This window comes from Hemicordylus capensis, chromosome 3 (genome assembly GCF_027244095.1).
Source record: "Hemicordylus capensis ecotype Gifberg chromosome 3, rHemCap1.1.pri, whole genome shotgun sequence".
Taxonomy (NCBI): Eukaryota; Metazoa; Chordata; class Lepidosauria; order Squamata; family Cordylidae; genus Hemicordylus; species Hemicordylus capensis.
In genome coordinates this window covers 149,695,499-149,721,808 of record NC_069659.1, presented here as the reverse complement: position 1 = coordinate 149,721,808, position 26,310 = coordinate 149,695,499, and the positions used below count along the sequence as shown (strand labels likewise).

General features: G+C 43.1%; 1 protein-coding gene across 2 annotated transcripts in view; it reads left to right on the top strand.

Annotated features, from left to right (window-relative positions):
* UBAC2 (UBA domain containing 2) overlaps window positions 1-22,649 on the top strand; it is a 145,455-nt gene extending 122,806 nt beyond the window's left edge. Inside the window, exons 8-9 of one of the 2 annotated variants that reach the window (XM_053307705.1) lie at window positions 10,163-10,285; window positions 18,762-22,649. In XM_053307705.1, coding sequence (XP_053163680.1) covers window positions 10,163-10,285; window positions 18,762-18,869 — 231 coding nt within the window. In that variant the 3' untranslated portion in view covers window positions 18,870-22,649. The remainder of the gene's footprint in view (window positions 1-10,162; window positions 10,286-18,761) is intronic. The other variant, XM_053307706.1, reaches the window with a different exon arrangement.
* The last annotated feature ends 3,661 nt before the right edge of the window (window positions 22,650-26,310 follow it).

Here is a 26,310-nt window from a genome sequence, read left to right as displayed (position 1 = left end):
GTGCCAGGGGGACTGTGCAGAGAATTCTGTTGCAGCCAAAGCTTTGCACCGACCTGTTGGTAAGAAAAAGATGGCCATCTGTACGTCCTGCTTTCACAAGTTATCTGCAAAATAGTCTTTCATTAACCTTTTAGTTGACAGGATACAAGGTCATCTCTCCTGTGCAAAAAAACCAGACAACTGTGTTGTCATATGCCTCACCCAGGGGCGTAACTACAATTAGGCAGGGGGAGGCCGTTGTCTCGGGGCCCCCGCCTTGGGGGGGGCCCTCAGAGGCTCTCCCCCACCCGATCTTCCTTTCAAAGTCATGTAAAAAAAATTTCTCCTCCTTGTTCTGGTGCTGCCTGCTAGTTCCTTCTTGTTTGGCTCCACGAGTCCACCCTTGGGGGGCCCCTCAGAGGCTCTCCCCCACCCAGTGCCTACCCGATCTTCCTTTTGAAGTCATTAAAAAAAAATTTCTCGGCGGGGGGGGGAGGCATTTAAGAATCTTGTCTCAGGGCCCACTACAACCTAGTTACGCCCCTGGCCTCACCTCTGCTCTTTGTATATAAATATGAGCTTATTTGCCCCCTTTGTTCTTGACTGAGGCTGAAAAACACTGGATGGACAGATAAAAAGCCACCCCAAGCAGTATTGTACTGGAGGTGAGTGGGTAGGATAAATAAATAAATAAAATAAAAAGAGAATGCTAGATTCTCTGAATTACAAAACCCACAACTCACTGTGGCATAAAATGTGGCATCCATAAGTGGACATTGTGCTTTTTATCCAAGGTCAGCTTGGAAATTCTACAAAAGGCGTGGCAGCTATTTGCTTATGTATAGCACATCACATTAATGCTGCTGTGTGAGAACCGTGTTAAGTTAAAAAGTTAGAAAATGCTTTTGGAGGAAATGGTTGCTATGGTAACACACAGAATTGAAGACAGTAAATAGGTATTTCAAATTTTGAAACTTTTAAAAATAGGTTAATTTTTATCAGAATTCTTGTAACATAATACTTGAAGACATATTAAGTATTCTTTCAACCAGTAATAATGGAATTTTTCTATCTCAATAATATTCCCTTTGTTTCTGATTATACATGTGGATGGGATGCAAAATTACTTCATAATGACAAAAATGGTTATAATTCATGATATTTATTGAAGGTTAAAAACTGGTGAAGTACTGAAGTCCCAGAACAGGTGTCCAGAATCAGTAAGGGACTTGGATGAAGTTCCCTTTAAAAAACAAAACAAAAACCCCACATAATAACCTCCTTTAGTGGTACATGGATAACTTTGCTGGGCATGCCAGACCATATCAGACCCTCATCACAGATCAAGTCCTGAGTAATAGCTGTTACTAGCTGATCCAGTGCAGAGCATCTGTGCCCCCAGTTCTTCCTGTTTCTCCTCCCCATCTTATTTCCCCCCCTCCCTTCAGCCCCAGTCTGCTCTCTTCCCCCCTTCAGCTCCAGTCCGTTCTCCCACTCCCAGTCGGCTTTCCCTCACTGTGCTTTCTTTCCCCGCCCACCAGCTGCCGCCACTTTCCCTACCCACCCACCAGCAGTGCTTTCCCTCGCCGGCTGGCCTGGCTGGTGCTTTCCCTGCCCGTCCGCTGGCCGCCATCGCCATTTTCCACCCCGTCCCCTCTCACAAGAACTACCATGCATGGGATTAGTGGTGGGTATGCCTTGGAGAAAGAAAGAAAGAAAGATAGATAGATAGATAGATAGATAGATAGATAGATAGATAGATAGCCTACTAAGCTGGCATTAATCAGCAGCACCTGGAGAGGGGGAAGACTGTTTAGGCTGTCAACCTGGGTCTCTTGGCTGAGGGAAGATCTAAAAGAAGACATACTCACCAACCTCATAAATCACCTGTCCCTCAATTGGCTCAATCCCACCCCATTTATTGGAGATAAATCACTATCTCCATTTATTGCTTTTATTACTTTATTTTTATATGCGATTTTATTCTGTTTGTGCTGATTTTCTTGTGAAATGCATCAAGAGCTTTCTGACTGAGAGATGGTCTGTCAGTGTGTTAAATTACTATCAAATTGGTTATAATCTATAAAGTCCTAAACAGATTAGGCCCTGGGTATTTAAGAGAACAGAGCTCTTCTCATGATCGGTAAGTGTCCCGGAGCCTCAATAATTTACTGCACGAGTATGCAGTGCATTACTGGGACACCCCCCCCCCCCCGAGTGTGCTCGCCACAGCCGCAATCAGCCGCGGCAGACACACGATCAGTTAAATGAGGCTACGGGAGCACTCGTTCCCTTAACCTTATTTAACTAGGATGTTACTTAGGCCACTTTACATTTATCTAGGAGGCAACTCCCTAAATGTTTGCTGCCGTATAGCCACCGGGATCGGGCGCGATCCCTAATCAGCTTGGCTCCCTTAGCCGGGTTTTGCTCGCTCGTATGAATAGCCTCAACATCTTCTTCACCATGAGTCCCATCACCCATTGAGAACATCTGGAGAGGTTCGTCAGCAGTTGCCACCAGCTTGTTTGGTGGCTATGCAGGAATGAATCTTCTCTGTTGCTGCCCTGAGACTCTGGAATTTGCTCCCTGCTGAAAGAAGACCCTTCTCATCTCTGACACTTTTTAAAAAGTCTCTAAAGACTTATTTTTTTCACCCAAGCTTTTTAACTGGACTGTGGTTTTAAATTGTTTTAAGGTTTTAATTTTTAATATGTTTTATGTTGTAAACTGCCCAGAGAGGGAAGTTTGGGGTGGTTTACAAATATGATAGATAGATTAGATTAGATTAGATTAGTTAACATTTGTGCCATTCTATTACTCTGCTTTGTTTATTTCATGTCAGCTTTCAGAAAATGGACACTGTTGTATTCAGTGCAACAGAGCTACTTATAATAAAACTGTATTATGACAAAACTGTGGCAGCTCCCTGAGGCAGTGAGATGCTTGGGGCCGCCAGATGACCATTGTTCTGTTTTCTTTTCAACTCATCCATTGGCAGGCCTCCCTGAATGTAATTAAGATAGATTTTTATTGGAGCCATCCAGCAGACCCCACGTGCTCAAAATTACTTATGGAGAGGATGCATCACCCCTTCAGTTTTGAACACACTTATTTTCTGATAAGATTGCAGAATACCACCATAATGAGGTTTTAAGGCCTACTTTCAAAACTATTGATACTTTAAGGGAACTACCCTAATCCACTTATTGCTGGTCCTCCCCAGCAAAATTTGGTTAAATGTTGGTTAAATATTAACATTGGTTAAATACATATATATTCCATACAAGAACAGTGCTGTTATTTGAACCTATTAACTTTTAAAAATTTAATCCCATTGGTATATCAGTGTCTAATTTTGTAGACATAGGTCTCAGCTAACAATATCACTTTCATTCATTCATTTATTCATTTGATTTCTATACCGCCCTTCCAAAAATGGTTCAGGTACACAGAGAAATAACAAATAAATAAGATGGCTCCCTGTCCCCAAAGGGCTCACAATCTAAAAAGAAACACCAGATAGACACCAGCAACAGTCACTGGAGGTACTGTGCTGGGGGTGGAGAGGGCCAGTTAACACTTAACACTGGATGAATTCAACTTTTCTCTCATCAGCTTTTTTTAAGGCATTAGAAATGTGATAAAAAAATTAGTTAACACTATAAAGAAAATGATGACAGAAATTAGAATAAAATTGGTGTCTTTACTGTAATCTCTGTACTAAATGAGAGGGGCATCCTTGCAGCATTCTGCACAGCTGCAGATCGTGGCAGGAAATTTTCATCTTTACTAATTACTTATGTTACAAATTACTACTCATACATTACAAATTACTAATAAATTACTTATAATTTTACTCATCTCTGAAAGCAGCTCAAGAGCTTTTCAACAGAGGCAGAATATTAAAGTTCCAAATAAACTAACTATTCTTTGGTGGAAGGGAAGAAAAATCTGTTATCCTTCTGCCATCCGAAGGAAAGATGTTAGGAACCTCTGGAGGACAGAAAACAAAAAAATCACAACAGAAAAATCAAACCATTAATTAAAATAAATAACAGCAAAAACATTACAACATTACAACAATTTAAAATTTTAAAACAATGTTTTAAAACAGTGCTAAATCTATTAAAACAGTATTTAACTAAAAGCCTGGGTGAACAGATGCATCTTTAAAGATTTTTTAAAAATTGTCAAAGATGAGGAGGCTCTTATTTCAGCAGCGAGCACATTCCAAAGCTTTGGGGCAGCAGCAGAGAAGGCCCATCATGGAGTAGCCACCAGACGAGCCGGTGGCAAATATAGGTGGACCTCTCCTGATGATCTCAGTGGGTGGTAGGGTTTATGATGAAAAAGATGTTATCTTAAATACCCAGGGCCCAAGCCGTTTAGGTTATAGGTTATAACCAGCACCTTGTATTTTGCCCAGAAAGTTATTGGCAGCCAGTGTAGCTCTTTCAATACAGGAGTAATATGGTCTCTCCGAGATGACCCAGAGACCAACCTGGCTGCCGCATTCTGAACCAGCTGTAGTTTCCGGACTACATACAAGGGCAGCCCCACATACGAGTGCATTACAGTAATCCAATCTGGAAGCTACCAGTGTATGTACCACTGTTTAAATTGCTGTTTAAATTTTTTGATTGTGGTAATCTTTGAATGTTTTAAATTGTAATTGTTTAACAGTTGGTTTTATTTTGTTTGTATTGTGTTTTTTGTAAATCATCTAGAGCCTTTGAAATCAGGCAGTATATAAATCAAGCAAACAAACAAGCTGTACTTTCACCAAAATGTGATGTATGTTACATGGTCGAATATCATACAATTTTCTAATGCATCTAATATAGCACATTATTTATTACAAGTACTACTAATTATTTTAGTGTCACTTCATTCACATTTATGCCAAATCCTCATCCCAGCTCTACCTGTTAGGTCATTATTATTTCCATTTTAAAGATTGTGAACACTGGACCACATTGTATAGCACCTTGAAATTTTACTTTGTTATATGCAATGTTGGAGTGATATTGCTGTGACATTGACATGAAATAATAACAACAACAACAACAACAACAGGTGCCATACAAACACCAAACAGTATCTGATCCAAAAATACCACCTAGATTCAAGGAAAATTAGAGAAGTCCTGGAAATAATAAAGCCGCAAATAACAGCAGTGTCAAAGAAGATTAGCAGATATGAAGCCAGAATTACACAACACAGGCAGAATCTCCAATTCCAGTCGAATCAGAGACGTTTCTACCAAAGCATAGAAGGAGAAACTGCAAGAAACGTAGAAACACCAAATAAAGAAGAAACAGTGCAATTCTGGGGGAAATTATGGGACAATCCAATAGATTATAATAAAAAAGGCTGGATGAAAGAGATCAAAAAATGTAACCAACAAATGCAAGATCTAATAATAACACCAGAATTAATAAGTGAAAGAGCAAAGAAAATTAAAAATTGGACTGCGCCAGGCAACGATGAACTGCATGGCTTTTGGCTTAAACACCTAACAAGCCTTCATAAACAACTATCAAAACAGTTCAATCACATTTTGCAAGGCGGTGATGTTGAACAATGGCTAACAACTGGGAAAACTCATCTCATAATGAAAGACCCAGCAAAAGGTGCAGTTCCAAGTAATTATAGACCGATCACCTGCCTGCCAACCATGTTCAAATTATTAACTGGAATAATAGCAGATGAAGTGATGCAACACTTATTAACTAACAAACCGCTTCCAGTTGAACAGAAAGGAAATTGCCCGAACACCAGAAGCACAAAAGACCAGCTGCTGATTGACAAAATGATTTTAGAAAACTGCAAGAGAAGAAAAAACAATCTAAGTGTTGCATGGATTGACTTCAAGAAAGCTTTTGATTCATTGCCTCACATATGGATACTAAAATGTTTAGAAACAACTGGTGTCAGCAAAAACATTCAGATATATTAAAAAAAGCAGTGGGCATGTGGAGTACACAGTTAACAATCAATGGCGAGACACTTGGACAGGTTAGCATTAGAAGAGGTATTTTCCAAGGGGACTCACTATCCCCTCTGTTGTTTGTAATCTCCATGACCCCACTTTCACAAATACTAAACAAAACAGGCCCCGGATACCAAACATCTAAAACATCAAGTCAAATCAACCATCTGCTGTACATGTAAGATCTGAAGTTGTATGGAAAGTCCCAGTCAGAAATCGAATCACTGCTAAACACTGTGCGTATATTCAGTAGCGATATGGCAATGGAGTTTGGACTAGACAAGTGTGCTGCATTAATAATGAACAGAGGGAAAATAACAAAAACAGAAGGAATAGAACTGCCCAATGGAAGCAAGACCAAGAACCTGGAAGAGAAAGAACATTACAAATACTTGGGCATTCTCCAGGCTGATAACATCGCACGCACTGAAGTTAAAAGAAAAATGGGAAGTGAATACATCAGGAGAGTTAGAAAAATCCTCAAGTCCAAACTCAATGGCAGGAACACCATACATGCCATAAACACCTGGGCTATACCTGTTATCAGATACAGTGCAGGAATAATAGACTGGACCCAGGCAGAGCTAGAGACGCTGGATCGTAAGACCAGGAAAATCATGACCATCAATCATGCTCTGCACCCCCGCAGTGATGTTGATAGGCTGTACCTCCCTTGCAGCTCAGGTGGAAGAAGAATGCTGCAACTCCATCAAACAGTAGAGGAGGAGAAAAGAGGCCTTGAAGAATATATCAAGGACAGTGAAGAAGATGCACTTAAAATGGTCAATAACGCAAAACTATTCAACACCAATGAAAGAAAGCAGGCCTACAAGAAAGAACAAGTCAAGAACCGAGCAGAACAATGGAAAAATAAGCCCCTGCATGGTCAATATTTGCACAATATAAGTGGAAAATCAGACATCACCAAGACCTGGCAATGGCTTAAGAATGGCAACTTGAAGAACGAAACAGAGGGTTTAATACTGGCTGCGCAAGAACAGGCACTAAGAACAAATGCAATAAGAGCAAAAGTCGAAAAATCCACAACAAACAGCAAGTGCCGCCTTTGTAAAGAAGCAGATGAAACCGTGGACCACCTAATCAGCTGTTGTAAAAAGATCGCACAGACTGACTACAAACAAAGGCATGACAATGTAGCAGGGATGATACACTGGAACATCTGCAAAAAATACAAGCTACCTGTAGCCAAAAACTGGTGGGACCATAAAATTGAAAAAGTTGAAGAAAATGAAGATGGAAAAATATTATGGGACTTCCGACTACAAACAGACTAACATCTGCCACACAATACACCAGATATAACTGTAGTTGAGAATAAAGAAAAACAAGTCAAAATAATTGACATAGCAATACCAGGGGATAGAAGAAAAAGAAATAGAAAAAATAACAAAATATAAAGATCTACAAATTGAAATTGAAAGGCTGTGGCAGAAAACCAAAAATAATCCCAGTGGTAATTGGCGCCCTGGGTGCAATTCCAAAACAACTTGAAGAGCACCTCAATACTATAGGGGCCACAGAAATCACCATCAGCAGTCACCATCAGCCAATTACAAAAAACAACGTTATTGGGAACAGCCTATATTCTGCGACAATATCTATAATAACAGCAACAACATTGATAATAAAATTCTGGCATCCCAGGTCCTTGGGAAGGACTCAATGTCTGGATAAAACAAACCAGTCAATAACACCTGTCTGACTGTGTAAACAAGAAATAATACACTTTATTTATTAGCCACCCCATAACAAATTATTCTCTGGGTGGCTTACAACACAACACGTAAAAACATCCAATAAAAGCATATAAAACATGGCCAAAAAAACCCCCCACAACACACACAAACACACACACACAAAAAAAAAATTCAATACAATGCAAAACATTTTAAAAACTTTTTAAAATATCATGTTGTATGATGCAGTGTCCTGTGCAGTCTCTGTGGCCAAGATCATAGAAATATGTCTATGAAATACTAAACAATTTAAACATACATTTTACATTTGTATTTAACATACATTTTACATTTGTATTTAAAATGTTATGTTTAAAGTTGTTGGCATCAGTATTTGTCTCGGCCAAAACAAAAAAAATTATAAAAGAAATAAAAGCAAAAGAAGTAGCTTCTAACATAGACAAGCCTTTAGAAGTAGCATAGGGTAAAAAAATAATCATCCAAAGGAAAAAACAATCCAAGCAGACAAAAATAGATTCCTTTTAATACAAAGTTCTGCTGAGAAACAGGACTTATAGCCTCAGCAGGAAGGAAACCTATAGAAACAAGAAAGAAGTAGAATCTTTTCACAAATCTGAGAGGAAGAAAGGAAGAAAAACAGTCTACCTCTGCAACACAGAAACACCACAGGGAATAATTAAAGCTAAGTTCTGAACAGCAATCAAATATTTTTCAGTGGGCTCATAACTAATGTAAATCACAACTTTTCATTAATGGAAGTCAGGTGGTAGTCCAGTTATTCAGATGCTGAAAAAACAGGAAAGGCAAGGGTGACCAAAACCCCCTGACATTTTCCATTTAGCTGCTCAGCAAAGTCTAAGAGAATTTTCTGCCTTTAGAAAGAGTAATGGGTTGTTTGGGACAAAATTCTCCCCCAAAAGAAATATTGCCTAACACTACCTAGACATAAGTTACTTCAAGTTTATTAATGATTCTCATCAATGTTGTTATAAATATAACAATATGTAACAATACAGAAGCGAGACAATACTATAAATATTAAAGTAATTAGAACTTTAATTGAATATAAGTGATTATTAAGAAGCCATTAAATAGACAAGCTTAAAACAGTATTCAGTGTAAGAATTAATGTATTTCTCAGCCTTAAACTAGGCAATCTCCCTTATAACAAACTGCATTCTTTTGAATAAACTTTTTACGAAAGGTTCCTGGAATTGGTGCAAATTGGACTGCTGTTCTCAGTCAATATGAAACAATACTGGTTTAAGTTTGAATTTTCCTTCTGTCAGGGCTAAATATGCGACAAGTTAGTAATTCAGTCCTCTGCCATTTGGAACCACAGATACGGAAACATTTTGTACAAGGCGTGTTAAAAAGTAGATTTCCTCAAATCACTGATATGAACTATGACTGGTCTCCTATTTCACTATCCCCTTTCTTTAGTCAAATGTTTCTTTAAAAAGGGATTACTTTAAAAGCAGAAATTACAGTGAAAACTTGGTAAGTGTGTTTTACATTGGTGGGCAGAGGGGGGGATCAAATGCCTTAACCTGGTAAAACCTTTACTAAGACAACCTAGTGCTTAGATCAAATAACAAGTGCAGCTGTTGCTTCTTGTTATTGTTAAGAATATTTACATAGGCATCTGGAACACGTCTTTATGTCTCTCAGAAGATACTGAGTACTGAGCTTTCAAATAATTGTGGCTTTGGGTGTGATAAATTCATGTTCCAATCTGTCCTTGGTTTTTTTACACTTCAGATGATGGTACTCATAAGCAGAGTTGCTCTTGCATAATGTGTATCTGGATGATGGGGTATGGAGTGGGAGAGAGAGAGAGAGAGATGATTGGCTTTGACTGACAGACGGACATACACACATATCAAAATTCCATGCCACTCAAATAACATGGTTTGACATGCCCCACTTACTCAAAAATTCTAAAAGCAGGACATGTATACATCTCTGCTTTGAAACTGGAGATATGGAACTGTGACAGAAAAGTATTTCCTCACAAGCTCAAATTTGGCACATGCTTAGACCCTGACATCCTAACTACCAGAAAAATCTGAAAATTGGACATTTTATAATAGAATCGGGGAAAGGAAGGTTTACCTCTACTCCTACAACAGACCTGCCCTTCAGTCCCAAGCAGGACAAGCCACATATGGGATAGAATATTGAACTGTGGGACAAACTTAAATCAGCCTTGGACTGGGAGAGGGAGGATTTCCAGTGGCAGATAGGAATGTGCATTTATGCTTGTAGAAAACAAACTTTATTTAGTAGAATGTATTCTGTCCTGTTTTGACAGAGTCATGCAGAATTTATTAGGTTATTTATTTATTTACAAATTTCATACAAGTTTTATGTTTTGTTTTAAACTGGGTTTTGCGTGGCGGAGATCAATTTATCTTCCATTGTAATGGTTCTGTTAGTTTTATGTTTAATTTGGGATATTTGTTTGCAGGGAGGAATAATTAACTGGAATCGTCTCTTTCCTCCTCTACTTCATCGACGTAATGCAAACTATCAGGATAATCGTCAGACTGAACATGAGGTACTACCTCCAGCTGAAGTGTCTGAAGAACAGGTGAACACTTACATATTGATTATTTTGGTTAAGAAAAAAGAAAATCAAAATTATGTGGCTCATTACTGGTATTCTGCTTAACCTGAGGCACATCTGTGGCTTCCCCCAAATCTTTGCTTGGCACTATAGCCAACAACTGAGGGTCCAGAGACTGTGCTTTTCCTCTGAGGCATCTCCATGCTGAACAAGAAAGGGTGAGGAAATAGTGCAGAGTGAGGCACTGAAGCACATACTACCCATGTATTGCATGTTAAAATGTCTTGAAACCGTTATAAAAGCTGTATGGGCCTGCTCTTCTTCAAGTATTTTACCAGTCCTGCCACTGTGGAAAATGGGGTTTGTGTTAGAGGAGCACATTGAGCACAATTCTGCTCTCTTGAATAGTTACCATGTTATCCAGCTGAATCCTGTATTAATGTTCGTGGTCATATTCAAGTGAGTTGTGAATAGAGCTGCAGATCTGGTATTCTGCCAGTGGATGGTAACTACATAAAAGAGTACCCAGTTTCCTTCTGTTACTTATATCATAGTTATGTTCCCCTGATATTTGATTGGAAAAGGAGTGAGTAGCAATAGGCATAAGAAAACTATTTTTAATGCCAAAGCTTCTAAAGAAAATGTGAACTATATTAAGTAGTTTGCATGGGCTTATTGTTTAACGTATGTGATGTATTTATTTTACATTTATGTACTACATTAAAGCACTCTCAGTGATTTTTATTTTAAAATAGTGACTTACAATCTAAGGGGTGTACAGAAGGGAAAAGGGAACTGAAAAAGGAAAATCAGCAAATTTAGACACCAACTCTTTTTTATAATTTCCATAATGGTTGTCTAACTGAACTGCAGAAGACAGTTCTAGGAGGGGAGTAGCCAAACGGCAGCTAATTCCAGCCCAAGCAGTGGAGGTAGCATCACTGTCTCCACTCTTCATTTGATCAAGCTGGATGGGGGGTTTGCTAATGAAGAGAGTTCTAGAAGGGCAAGAGATGGAAGCAATGGGAGGATGGAGGAGGAAGAGGAGGAGGAGCTAAGCTCAGGTGAGGGGGCTGTGGCAGGGGTGAGGGGAGCAATCAGGTACTAGCGTGCAGATGCTCTATGCAGGTTAAGCCCGGTCAACTGCTGCTGCTACTCTTGTGGGGAGGAGCAGGAGTGGGGCTCAGGTGGCAGGGTGAGGGGAGCAAGTACTTGATTGCTCCCCTCACCCTGCTGCCACAGCCCCCTCACCTCAGAGTTCTCTCCACCTTACCTGAGCTGCGCTCCTGCTCAGAATTTGTTTTCTATTTTAAATGTGTGTTTTTCACAGTGCAGAATGATCTTCTCCTTTATAGTTATTTCTCTAAGATGTTCCCGTCGCTAATCCCATGTGTGGCAGCTCTCGCGAGAGTCTGCGAGCAGCTGCCAGATAGCCACGGGTATAGGCAAGAAAATGGTGGTGGCATACGAGTGGGTAGGCAAGGAAGGCATCAGCCAAGCCGGCTGGTGAGGGAAACCACCACCGCCAGTGGTTTCCTTCTCCAGATTGGTCCATCTAACCCAGTATTGTCTTCACAGTCTAGCAGCAGCTTTTCTAAGGCTGCAGGCAGGAATCTCTCTCAGCGCTATCTTCCAGAAGCCAGGGAGGAAATCTGAAACCTTCTGCTCTTCCCAGAGTGGCTCCATCCCCTGAGAGGAATATCTTACAGTGCCCTCCTGAATTTGGTGGTACCTTTCATCCTTCATAGTATAAATTCCAGCTGAGCTTCTATTATTGTGGTTTTGAATAGGTTCCATGCTTTCTGGAGCAATTTGACCCTCCCAACTTTCCCTTTCATCTTCCTTTTTACCAGTACCCTCATTTTTGAGAAGTTTCCTCTTCTGAAGTCCAATGCATCAGTGTTGGATTTCCTTGGCCGTGCTCCACTCACATATATGCTGAATTGGATCACACTATGGTCACTATTATCCAATGCTTCTACATCTCTGACGTCTAGCACCAGGTCCTGGGCTCCACTCAACATTAAATCCAAGGTTGTTTTCTCTCTGATTGGTTCCTCAACCAACTGTTCTAAGGCACAGTCATTTAGCATCTCTAAAAATCTGGCTTCTCTTTCAATTCCTGAACGTGAATTTGCCCAGTCTATGTGAGGGTTATTTAAGTCACCCATTATTACAGCTCTATCTCTCTTTTATGCCTTTCTGATTTGCTTCTCCAACTCCAGGTCACACTCAGTGTTTTGGTCTGGAGGGCAATAGCACATCCTTAGTAACACATTTCCTTTCAGTCTTTGTATTGTCACCCACAATGATTCTGTGGAGGACTGCCGTCCTCCTTGGTTTTCTAGCTTGTTGGATACTATCTGTTCTATCTGATACTATCTGCAGATACAGTGCTAGTCCACCTGCAATCCTCCCCCCCTGTCCTATGGAGTTTGTATCCAGGAATAAAAGTGCCCCACTGGTTCTCACTGTTCCACCAGGTTTCTGTTATGCCCACTAAATCTATGTCTTCATGGTGCCTGACTGGTGCCTATCTCCCCTCCCACAACTGTTGAGTCCCAGTGTCTGCTCAACACCTGGCTGACTTCAGCAAAAAATGCTGCTAGAAACCCACAGCCAAAGACATCGACAGGTGAGAACCCCACCCACCTTGGTCAAGTTAAGTTCTTTAAATAGGGCCTAGTTTGGGGAAGGGATGTGGCAGGACTGTAGCCCTTTGCCTCCCCTTCCCTTTGACTTGCCTGCTTGTTTATTTGGGGGCACGTAATTCTTTTAGCTGCTGTGTGTGCATCACAGTGCTATAGATAGCACTGTGTGTGGCATACAGAACATTAAAAAAACTACCCCTGACCCCACACCCCATTAAAGGCCCTTCTTACCCCCTCCCATAATAATTAGGGCTTAATTAAAAAAAAAACCCACAACCCATGATATCCCAGAGGCTGTGAAGCAGAGCCAGGAGCAGAGTGGCAGGCAGAAGGAGAGGTGATGCTGGTTGTGGCGGGTAACAGTGAGAAGGGCCTACATCCCAAGTCATCTCTGCAGATGTAGTTATGTGCAGGCTTTCTTATCCAGTGGAGCCTAGCCCCACACCACCCAGCCACCTATTGTGACTATGGTAGAAGTTAGGTGTGGGAGAAGGGATCCCATACCAGGGAAGAACCTCTTCTTCTTGTGGCAATAGAGGAGGAGGTGTTGTTGACTTCTAGCCAAGACAGATCACTCTCTCCATCCTCCCCAGTCCCTGTTATCAGTGCCATGCCTCCCCAACTGTGTTCCTTATAAGGCGTGCACACATGCGTGTGTTCACAAGTTTTTTAATGTCTGCTCAGGTTGAATCAGGAAGGCACAACTCTGAATGAACATGCGCACACTCATGCCTTGATATTGCTGCCCAAAACAAAACTAATTCCACACACAGATGAAATAAATTAGAGAGAACACTGCCCCTCACCCAGTCTGAGACTGAGGAGGAGCAGGTGGAAGTCATTCCAGTTATTCCTGGACCTTCTCAGCCCCAGATGTAGGGTGGTGGTAATGGTGGCCCCTAGAACAAACCAGCAGCCCCAGTACTACCACCACCAAAACAGTCCCAGACTGATAGCAGCATGGTGTGGGACCACTTTACACTCCACCTTGGTGACCCACATCATACTGTCCACTCCCACTGCTGGACACAGGTCAGCAGGTGTAAGGACCCCAGTGTCTTGGGACAATGGGGATGCTGCAGCACCTGTGATGGCATCACCCAGGGGTCCCTGCTTCTGCTGGTAGCAATAGGCCTGGTGTGTCCTCAAATAATGGCAAGGCACTTGCTCCTGCTCCCAGGCAGGGGAAGTTGCCTGCACAGAGGGTGTAGTCAGTGGACAAGCGGTCTGGCCACCCAGTGATTCATCTCATCATCCAGGCCACTGGGGATATGATCACTTTGGACGAGCAGCCATTCCAGGTTGTGGAGAATGCCCCGACTGCTTGCCCCGACTACCAAATCCCCTCACACACCACCTTTAGGAAACGGATGGTGCCCTCCGTGTACCGGGCATGCAGGGAGGCTATGTTCGGGCAGCTGCACTCAGCAGTGCCTGACACCAGAGTGCACTTCACTGCGGATCTCTGGACCAATCCTAGTAGGAAGCACGCTACTTTCCTGTCCCTCATGGCACACTGGTGGGGGCAGGAGAGCGAGGAGACATCTGCTGGTGGTGATGTGGCCAGCTCCTCTCATGTTGTGAAGCACAAGTGTGCTGTGCAGCATGTGGAGGTCCTGGACACTGACCATGCCACAGGTGATCTGTTGGCGGCCATGGATCACCAGTTGGGGCAATGGCTGTCCAAGCAGCCAAACCTTCACCAAGGGTTCATGGACATACCGCCAGCATAATGAAAGCAGCTGGGCAGGGTCAATTTGTGTCTATCCATTGCATGGCACACACTCTGAACTTGGTCATGTGGGTTGCGCTTGTTTTTCCAGGGCTGCGGCCAGGCAAAACATCCCCACTGCGGGTGCTGGGCACCATTCTGCTGCTGCCATGGCTGCTCTTGTGGAAAAATGCCAGCCCCAAACACAAATGTGTCATAGTCTGCCCATTAGTGCTCCTGACACACGTAGGCATGCACGCATGCCACTGCCATGGCTGGTGATGAAATACATACTGGTACCCTGCCCCATGTGTCAGGCTGTCCCCATGTGTCAGCCAGGCCCCCATGTGTCAGCCCTGCCCCATGTGTCAGCCAGGACCCAACACCAATCTGAGGCCATGGTGTTATTCATACTGTATACAGGCAGGCAGGGATGTACACAAGCTGGAGGAGAAGAGAAGAAAGAAGACTTTTTATCATAGTAAGAGTCTAGAAGCTTTGTTACTTTATTGTCAGACCATTGGTCCATTAGGTGATGACTGCTCTGTCTTCCTGTCTCTCTGTGGCAGGAAGTAGGATGGAATGAAGGAAAGTTTGATTTTGTGGCTTTCTCAGTGAGTAACTAAGTATAATAAGCTTGCTGTGCTATTGCTTGCTGCTATAACTATCTGGTTTTGCTGGATCTCAGATTGACAAAGGTGGCACTTGGGTGCCTTCCTTCCTTCACTGAGTTATTGTTTGGTCTGTTTGTGAGATGGTGTTGTGGTGAGAAATGGACAGTGGCAGCTCAGCATTCCCTCTCTCCATGTAATACTTTCTTGGTGATTGTTGTGACATGAGCTCTATGTCTGGCCTTGAGAGTAACTTGTGCTTCACTCACTGATGTGGTCTGCTCTGCAATCTGCATTCTTCATTGCAAGGTGTACTCATTCAGTCAAAACAAGGCTGAGGATGTTCCTGTAGTTGAGCTTATAGCTATGCTTGCTGGCTGCTAAGGGTGCTGCTGTGGCAGTTGTTGCAGGTGAGGACCAGTCATAATTGTGGGTAAGAGAGCAACTTGTGCCAATGATGTGCAGGCACTGTGACTGGCAGTAGATTCTGGGTCAGTGATTCTTTTTTTGCTATCTTTGGACTGTGTGTTTGGCAAAATAACCACCCAAAGATGCAAGTTTGGGGCAGTATAGAAATATGTTAAATAAATAAATAAATAAGTTTTGTGTTGGGAGGGACTGTGTGTGCTTCTGTCTTGCATTTATGAGGTCATTCACACAATCGAAAACTGTGTTCTACCTGGGTTTAGGAACTGTGTGTACTCCCAATTTTTGATTGTGTGGAAGCAAGGTTAGAGGAAAATCTGGGTAGAAGTGATTGTGTGGAAGCAAGGTAAGAGGAAAAGCTACCCAGGTTTTCCTCTAACCTTGCTTCCACACAATCACTTCTACCCAGGTTTTTCCTCTAGAGTTGCAAAATGTGTGCACTCTGCTTGTTTTGACCATAGGGAACCATGGGGAACTCAAATCACCCCATTGTTCCACATGGGTAGGTCCTAGGGACACCAAAGTGGGTTGGATGATACAGTGTGATGGGTGCTACCTGCCCAACCCACAAAAGAAATGGGCAAGTGGGCAATTATTTTATTTTTTAATTTTTTAACCTAAACCCTGATTGGATCCATTGGGGTTTTGGGGGGATGTTTTTTAAAAAACCAAATCCCCTGCTTGCCCATTTCTTTTGTGGTAAGTAGCACCCATCATGCCCTACTACCCAACCCACTTTGGTGTCCCTAGAACCTACCCGTGGGGAACAATGAGATAGTTCAAGTTCTCCATTGTTGCCTATGGGCAAATTTATTGCAAATTTTCAATTCAATTCGAGTTTTTGTGGTTCGATTCAAGTTCAAATCAATTCTCAAAAAACAATTCATGCACATCTCTAGTCAGAAGCAGCCTCCGGAAAACAGGAAGTAATACAACATTATCTTCATGCAGCAGAAGAGAGAGGAAAAAACCAAGTGTGAGCAAACAATGATAGCAAAATGAGCTATGTTAAACAGAGAGTGGCAGGAGAATTCTAGGGATGTGCACAGAACTGGGTGGGGGTGGCTCGAAGAAGTGTGGTAAGACTTTAAGGGCGGAGGAGGGTGCACCTACCCCTCTCCCCGCTTTCTCTCCACTGGCGCTGGAGTTAGGTAAAATTCCTCAGGGCTGCAGTGCACCTCCCTGCTGCCCCTTCTGCTTCTTCAGCCGGAAATGGCCAGAAGTACTGGGCGCGCACATCACGAGCACACGCACATCTGACGTGTGAGGGTGCACATGTGATGTGTGCATGCGCAGCCAGCGTGCGCACACGCACCCAGTACTTCCGGCCAAAGAAGCAGATGGGGCAGCAGGGAGGTATGCTGCCACCCCAGGGATTTTAGCTAACTTGAGCACTAGCAGGGGGAAAGTGGGGGGAGGGGTAAGTGCACCCTCCCTCACCCCTAAAGTCCTACCCCTACCCCCTTCGAACTTTCGAACCGGCCAGTGTTTGAACCTGTTCTGAGGCCCATAAAAGGGTCTCCGAACAGGTTCGTGCACATCCCTAGAGAATTCTACTGAAGTCTATTATTATTATTATTATTATTATTACTAACATTTTATATCCTGCTCTTCCTCCAAGGAGCTCAGAGCAGTGTACTTAAGTTACTCCTCACAACAACCCTGTGAATTAGGTTAGGCTGAGAGAGGAGTGACTGGCCCAGAGTCACCCAGCAAGTGTCATGGCTGAATGGGGATCTGAATTCAGGTCTCCCCGGTCCTAGTCCAGCACTCTAACCACTACACCACACTGGGAAGCCCTGTCTAAACAAAATTAGTAGAGAACTGTAAAGTCCATTCAGTTGTTTGTATTTGTACTTCAGTATAGTATGGGCAGGGTGCTGTACATGTATTGGTAGTGCTGAATTCAGTGGACTATGAAGCTAAGGATGTGCAGAACCAGTTTGATTGCAAACTGGACTGCCATGAACTGGGACAGTTTGAGCTGTTTGATCCTGAACCACTTCAAACAGGTTTGAGCTGGTTCATCAAACGGACCAGACCAGCCGATCTGTTTGACTGAACCAGTTCACATACTCATGGTTCGGTCCAAATTTGGACCAAACCACACCAAATGGTCCGTGCACACCCCTATTGTGGGGTTACTACATTTGCTTAGATCTGGAGCCTATAGACAAGTGAACCTTCAGTTGCATGCCCATAACTCGGGACACTAATTCATTCAGGAGGCTATCTGTGAAGTTGGGGAAATTACTTGGTTGCTGAGAGAAACCCTTTTCTGCTTGTGGGGAGCAGGCAACCTTTCACCTAGTACAGTGACTCCAGAACTATTAGCATTGAAGTTGGCAAGAGTAGATAACAAAAGGTCTCTTGTGAACCAAGTCTAAGTAAGTGGCTAGAAGCATTTGTGTGGGGTCAGCTGGTCTGCCGGGACATTATTTTGTCTTAGAACCCTTTGTTACAAATGGAGAAGTCTCAGGTTCCATTATTTACTTCTCTGTCCCAAAATGTTTAACACATCAGGGAAAATTGCTGAAAACTAAGGCTAGGCGCTTGTACCATCCTGGCAGTGTTAGAAGAACTGCTGCAGCATCAGTCTTTCCTATGCTGCCAGATAACATGAGGAGACCCAGGCCACATGGGAGAAATCCATGTTGCGGTTTCTTCCCACATCAGCATCAGTCCTCTGAAAATGGGTTAACGCTGGTGTTCAGAGGAACTGCTGTGTCCGTTCCTTCCATACTGCCTGGAACTAGCCATGCAACTCTAGCAGTGCAGGGAAGAAGGGCATCACAGCAGCTCCTGCATGGTCTGAATAATACAAATAGTGGACCTGATATGGGAAGCAATGCTATAGCACTTTCAATAAAATGATTTCCACATGAACATGGAGTTGGTACAGTTTCATAGAGGCCTGTGCCATTTTGGACATCAATCATTAGAACTGGCCTTCATATATCAATGTTACAGCAAGGTCCAGTTGACCAGGGTTCTAGCCTGTAGTACCTTTACTTATTGTTTGGTCCCTTAAATCATATTATTATGTTGGTTGCTTGGTTAAATTCCAACTGAAGACCGTTTTTGTCTTATTTCTCTGATAGGTTGCAAGGCTCATGGAAATGGGGTTTTCCCGAGTAGATGCTTTGGAAGCTTTGAGAGCTTCAAATAATGACCTTAATGTAGCTACCAATTTTCTGCTCCAGCACTGATGAATGCCTGCAATGAAGAACTTTAATCAACACATTTCATATGCTGCCCAAAGGAAAGACTCTAGCCAGCTCCTGGATAGACCGCTGAAGGTCTAAGTCAAGAAGAGGAAGCTGTCTCTTCATGGGTGACATATTGGACAAGGAAACAATATTGGGTGGTACTGGAAATGCCTGCCTCTTGAATGGGGATACTTACTGGAGAGGTTCCACTTGAAAAGTACTTTCAATCATAAAATATGTTATAACTTCAGTATTTATTTTGAAAAATTGATTGTTCCTTCAAAAATCAGCATAAAACAAATTCCAAATTAGGAAATGTGGAAAACCAGAAAAGCTTGTCAAACAGCTCCTTTTGCCAAAAGTAAATTCCCCCTATCTTTTTTCCTACTCTGAAATATTTTTGAATACTGTATGTTATTCATCTCCTTGGCCACAGCTTTGAGAAATGTTCGGAAGTACTTGGCCATGCAGTTTCAATAAAAGAAGAAAGGACTCTGGGGTGTCATCTTGCAGAGGTTCCTAATGACACTTATGAAAGATGTTAATCTTCATTTTCCCTTTCTTTAAGCATAGCATGTAACTGAACAGGGTTACTAAAATGTAATATGAACAGTGGTAGGTTACATTAAGTAACCATGTACATTTTAAATAAAAATAAAGATATTATAATTAAGTGAAGATATTGGAATAGGGGAAATAAAATTGAATTCGTTGACAAAAATATTGGAACTCATATTTTTCTTAATAGGTCAGGTTTCCTTGGAAACCTGGATCAGGTTTATTATCTGTATCTAGTGCTCTGTATCACTGATCTTCAGCTGATGATCTGTAAACGGATGAAGGCTGCTACTCTATGCTGTCCTTGGTTTATTTATTTATTTTTTAGAGTAATATCAGGGCTAAAGTCTGCCTGCAGCCTATGCCTTCTGGCTGAAAGGCATGCTTCTTTATCCCACATGGGTGGGATTCACTTGTGATTCCTTGGCAAAAGGAATTCTTCCCAAGCTCAGGAACATTTTAAAATTACTATTAGTTTGTCTTCCATGGCTGAGCACTGACATTCAGAACAGGCTCCAGGATTGAGTCACAATGAACTGAAAACAAGAAAAGAGTTTAACAGTAAATAATATCTACTAGCTGACCGGGCGCCTAGCGTCTGTGCCCCTAGTTCGACTCTTCCCCCACCCCATCAGCCCCTTCTCCCTGACTCTGTCTTCCGGTGGGCGTCTCTGGCCCCTTCTCTCCCCCACTGCCCGTGGTTTCTCCTGCTTCCTGCCGGTTTCTTCCTCCCCTCTGGCCGCCACTTCCTCTTCCTGGCAGCTCAACCGCCTCCTGACCCTGGTGGGCGCGCCGCCACCACCATTTCCCCCGGCAGCAGCTCAATGGCTTCCTGCTGCGCGTGAGCTGCCGCCACCCAGCCAATCCGGCGCATCCACCACCCAGCCAATCCGCAGGGTGCCGGAACGCATCCCCACGGGCACGTTTTCAAGAATTAATTATAAAGATGTATCCACTTTTAAAATAAGCCTTAATTTTTCTACTGTGTATGTCTCATGTTTTTCAGACACTGTGGTTTATAGGCACCGTACATTGTTCAGATGTTATCTTGGTGATCTTTTAGATTGACTGCCTTTTGCACGCAGTCTTCTGTGGGTATGGCATATCTAATTTCAGGATCATACTTTAGGGTGTGCTTTCACTAAAAAAACCCCAACCATAACACTTTCCGTAAGAATAACACTTGTAAAAAGAGGTAGGGAAAAAAAGCTAGATTTGAGAACACACCATCAACAAAACCATCTCAATAACAGGATACATGTAGTTTGTCCAAGGATGATTTGTTCTATAGGACCGCTAACCATATGAGGGATTTCCTGACTGATATCTAACATTTCCTCTCTCTTGGTGGAAGAAGTTAAGGTCTTTGCATAGCTGGGTTTGTATTTGAATATTAACTGTTTTGTATTTTTCATATAACATGCACGTTATTATGTCAAGCAAACAGTCAAAATTATGTCAAATGAATAGTAGTGCAATGTGATAAGAAAAGTGGGGCAAGGGCAATACTAATAACAAAAAGGGTGCGTGTGTAATGATCTCAGTCATATACAGGAATTGCAGACAGTGGTGTTTTCCCAAAACAGGACTAGTAAGTTTCACTTTTATAAAGAAGGAATGTCCTGGGTCAGTTAAAGGTTTCTGCTTATCGAAAACTAGGTACTTCCTTGTTGTCTTTTTTTTTTTTTTTTAAATTCAACAGATTTATGTAGTGCTAGGCTAGATAGTTTGTCCAGGAATCAGTCGTGTGGTGCCTTCTAGCCTTGTAATACCAATCTTTTAGCAATTGGGGTTGCTTGCCTGATCCAGTTGGTGCAGCTGTCTAGATAAGTAGAATGCATAACAAACATTTTGCAAGGGCAGAGGGTGGGAAGGCAGATTGTAAGACGAAGTTGACCTGTGTGTTTACTTCAGCTCAGAATCTGAACAGAAATGGATGGAGAAGTCCACATTGTGTAGACTGCCTTGAGAATTTGTGGGGGGCAGAAGGAAAGTTTATAAGTGTGGTAGATTAATAGGCTCACACATGGCTGCCATTTTAAGATTATGGCCTGGGGTTCACATCATCTTAAAGACTAGGTCCCCTAGTGATTATCTGCAGAAATGGTCTGGTACGCACAAATATTGGATGTCTCACTAGCTCCCCCTCCTCCTGACACTTTGGTAGCACAGCCCTTTGCTCACCATGGGCAACTCTGGATGCCTTCATCGCTGCTCCTATTGCCCTGAGCCCTCGCCGCTTGCCAGTGGCTCTCTGGGCATTTCAGAAGTGGAAAGGGCCCTGTTCCTATATGTGGACAGCAGTGGGGCCTTTCTCTTTCTGAGTGGCCAGAGAGCCGCTGGGAACAGACTGTTTGCTGTCCATTCCCAGTGATTCTCCAGCCACTCAGAAGGGGAAAGGCCCCATTCCTGTCTGTAGGGAAAGCCTTTGGCAAGCGGCAGTGAGGGTGTGGCAGCAAGGGCAACTGGCAGAAGGAGGGGGCAGGTTAGCGAGATGGCCTCAGATGGTACTCATTTAAGCATTTTTCAAATGTTTGGGATACTCTTTTACAAGTTTTTGGTACTGACAAGTATTCATTTATGTGAATCCCTAATTATAACCCAGTCTATAAAAATTGGAATAGTCTGGCTTTCGATAGAAAGATGGCCTGTCTTCTGATCATTGTTTGTTCAGTCTGAATGAATGTGTGTTTTAGTTATGTTAACAATATTTATGCAGCTTGAATAGGAATCTTCCAGTTGAATGAATATTAATATGAACAGGTATGTAAAAACTGCTTTTTAAATTTCCGACAATGCCTTTAGAATTGAGTTTTCCAGTGACCATGTCCACTCCCAGAATGCCACTTGGGTTGTGTGGGGTGGGCAGAGCATTCAGATGATTAGAATGTGTGTGGGACAGAGAGGGATATAAGAATGGAGGAGGAAGAGGGGTATGTAAGTGAAATTGTGTGAGGTGAGAGATTTGACTTTGGGGGTGTCAATGCACAAGGTACTGATTTTATTTTTAAACTTGAATTGTCATTTATTGTTGCTTGTTAATATACAAATGACTTGATAATGAATCATTTAAAAAAATTGTGGTGTTTTCCCTGGTTTTACCTGATATGGAAGAAGCAAGACTTTCCAGTAAGTTAATAACCAAAAAAATCTGGTATAAAATCCCATCCACCTAAATTGGAAGTGAAGAGTATTTGCCGATAAAAGCTTCTTATAAGTGTGTGAATGTATTTCTTTCATTTCTGTTTTTCCAAATATTCCCATAGTCAGGATTGCTTGTAGGACCTAGGGATGTGCACAAAACGGATTTTGCATTTTGTTTTGAGCTCGAAACAAAACACAAGTGGCCAAGATGTTTCATTGAAAACAGCAGTCAAGCCGTCTGTTTCAACAAAACAAAGTTGAAACGGTTCAAGTGTTTTGGTCATAGGGAACAATGGAGAAATACGAAACACCTCACTACCTACCACCCAACCCACAAAAGAAATGGGCAAGTGGGCGATTTTAAACTAATTTTTAACCTTTCCTTTAACAACCATTTTAACTAATCTATTAAAAACAAGGGAATAAAATAGAAACTAGTGAATGTGATAATGAATAAAACTATCTTGCTGAATCCTTGTCAACCCAAACAAAATCTGGAAGTAGAAGATACTTGACAAATGTCCATGTCATTGAATAGCTGTGGTACTGTAAAGACAGGGCCAGAGAAGTATGTCCTCTTGCCTGACCCTCTCAGTACTTTTCATTTCAGTGGGTAAATAAAGCAAATGCCTTTATTTTATGATTAGTTTAAACTTTGCAGTCCACCTGTGGAAGCTGCAAAAAAAACCCAACTCTGATATATCATGGTGATATACAGAGCAGTCTCAAAGTTTCAAAAGCCCATTACTTCATGCGTTCAGAGCTGGCCCAAGGGTTGGGGGTGCCCCAGGCAAAGCAGGTATCCCATACCCCCTTTACCCGCATGGTCAGGTGCCTCCCATTGAGTGGACTTGAGTGGCAGGCGTGGGATGGACCTAGCAGGCATTCTTCATCCCTGTCACTCACCTGTTTGGACTCCATACTCACCTGCCACTCCAGCATGCTCCATCCACGCCTGCTGGGAGGGGGAGTCTGTCCCACTGTAACCTAGGATGATGTTGCGAGGGGTTACACCAGCAAAGCAGTCCATCTAGATAGATATAAGTTTATTCGGTCATTGACCAGCAAACATTTACAATAAACCAGTACATATTTTACAAATAAATCTAGATCCACAGAATATCCTTCTCAACCAGCAGCTTGCTGCTGGCAGACTTGCCTTCTCATGAGAGGGTCTTCAGGGGAGACCAATGCAGCACTGAGGGCACTGGTCAACCCACAGACTGCAAGCTCACGAATTGGCCACCCACCCAACCAAAGGGGCCCCACTTGTATGGGGCCACAACTCTCTATGGTAAAAGATAGAAGAGGATCTCTGCAAACCCAATCCCATTCCCTCTGAAGACTTGCACACAAACACCCACAATCTAGACACTCCATGTGCCATAGCCTAGTCGCATGCACAGATGGGGGAAGACACTAGAATGGACTTTCAATCCATTCAGAACTCCAGGGCCTGGTCTGGTGTCGTGCCTTATGCAGATCAGTCGGTGCAGGAAATCGCAAGAAAGGGGAGCCCCCATTTTCAAGCAACACCAGGTCAGTGGGGTTGTTATTTTGGGGCATGAGCAAAGGTGCACATGTCCACATGGGCAGTGGGGCTGGCAGGGGGCACACTTTGACAGCAACTTGGTGTCAGTTGCCAAGACAAGGAAAGCAGTCTCCAGGGCACCCCTCCTCACAGCTTTCCTCCAAACAACCACCTAGCTTGATATAGAGCCCCAGTGGCCTGTTTTGCCATCAGGCAACAGTAGAATTTTTGCTTGGCAATTCTCTCCTCTCCATTCTGATGGTCCTTCTTATGCGTTGTAAGGGGGTATCTCCATGGCCTGGCACTCTCGTGAGCAAGTAGTCCATCCTGGGTTGGATGATCCTGCCTTAAAGCAGTTGTACATTCCCTAAGACTGAAGCTCTACTGACCCTGGTGACTGGCCTTGCTCATGAGTAAGCCTAGGGAGCACGGACTCCCCCCAAAGGGGAAGGGACTGGGCTCTCCTTCCCCAACTTTTCAATGTAAAAAATAGAACTTGGCTGCTCCAGAATCCCTGCTTGGGGCTGCCTTTTAAACATGGCCTAGAGCACCCGCCACCTTGGGGAAGACACAGACGGGGGACGACACTGGGAGGGATCTTCAAACCCATTCAGAATTCCATGGCCCAGTCCGGCGTTGCACCGTATGCAGATCTGACAGTGCGGGGAATTGTGGGAGAGGAGAGCCCCCATTTTCAAGCGACCCCAGGACAGCAGGGTTGTGTACTTGTGCAGCACTATCAGAGTGCAGGGCTCTTTGGAGGATGCCAGTGCCATCGTTGTCAGAAGGAGCACTACCTTGGCATGGCAGGATGTTTAAAGCGATTTAAATGCCCTTTCCCTGACGAGGGCGGGCAGAGTGTGCTGAAAATGGACCATTGCGCTCAGCATGTCCACTTCGACATTGTGGCCGATCATGGCTGCCCCACTGATATGCCAAAGCTTTGCCCACAGTCTGGCCATGGAGCTTGCTGGAATCAACCTCGGTGGCCGAGCAGCAGGGAGGGACTACCCTCTCCTACAACTGGAGTTTGTCGGGCCACGGATTGACTAACATCTACAGCTCAATTTGGAGTTTCAAATTGAAACCACGGGTTCACCAACCTCCAGTTTCATCGGGCCATTATGTGTGCTAGGTAGAGGACCACCACGGGGAATTGCTTTTCAATGGCCTTCACAAAATGGCCATTTGTTGTTTGTTTTTTGGATATAAGTGGTAGGATATGAGTCTCAGTGACAGGGTACAATTGAATATCTTCCATAGGTTGAAGTATCCCCACCAACCTTCTAACCTCATCTTCCCAGTCCACTTTTTATTACAAGAGATAGGGAAGACATCACTGGTGGAGGAAGCCAGCTGGTGGCCTGTGTTCTTCCTGCTGGCGGCCACCACCACCATGCCCCCTGCGTCTGACATCAGATGCAGGGGGTGTGGCTTTGTTCCCAAACGGGGCCGTGTGGCCCCATTTGAGAGCAAATACTTGCCAGCACTGCATTCGCAGAAGGTACGCTGCATTCCTCAGTGCGCTGCATTCCTTGGTGTGCTGTGAATGCGGCGCTGCCCAGAATATGCTCTGTTTGGGAGCAAAGCCACACCCCCTGCATCTGACATCAGATGCAGGGGGTGTGGCTGGGGTGCCAGGCGTAGCCCCTGATTGGTGTTGGCCACAGTTCTTTGAACCTATCTGCTCAATAGTGGCTCTGCCCCTAGAAGACATTCATTGTTTCCTTTTTATTGCATTTGTAGCTTGATTTCAGGAGCAAGATGCATTGGTTAATCTGCCGCTATGGTTTTCAGGACCATCAGGTGTTTCCCTACTATTCGTTTGTAAAGATGATATCAAATGCATCTAAATGTGTTAATCAATCAACCAATCTGTCTCACCATTCAACCTCGATATATCTTATCGCGTAATAAAACACAAACATGCCCTAATTTTAAATTATCCACCTGTATTACCTGAAAACTTTGGTAAAGTCAGCAACTAACACCCTATTCCCTTTATTGCCAGTAGAGGTCAGCATTTCAACAAAATCCTGCTATAGTGCAATTGTAAGGCTGGCTCCCTTTTTTGTCCTTTTTTCTTTCTAGATGCAACAGAGGTTAGGGCCTGTTCATATGGATCTGGACTCAGACTGACAAGTGCAGTTCTTGAACCTTATTTAAGTCTGTTCATGTACTTAAGTGGTTATGTTCTCACTTCATAGA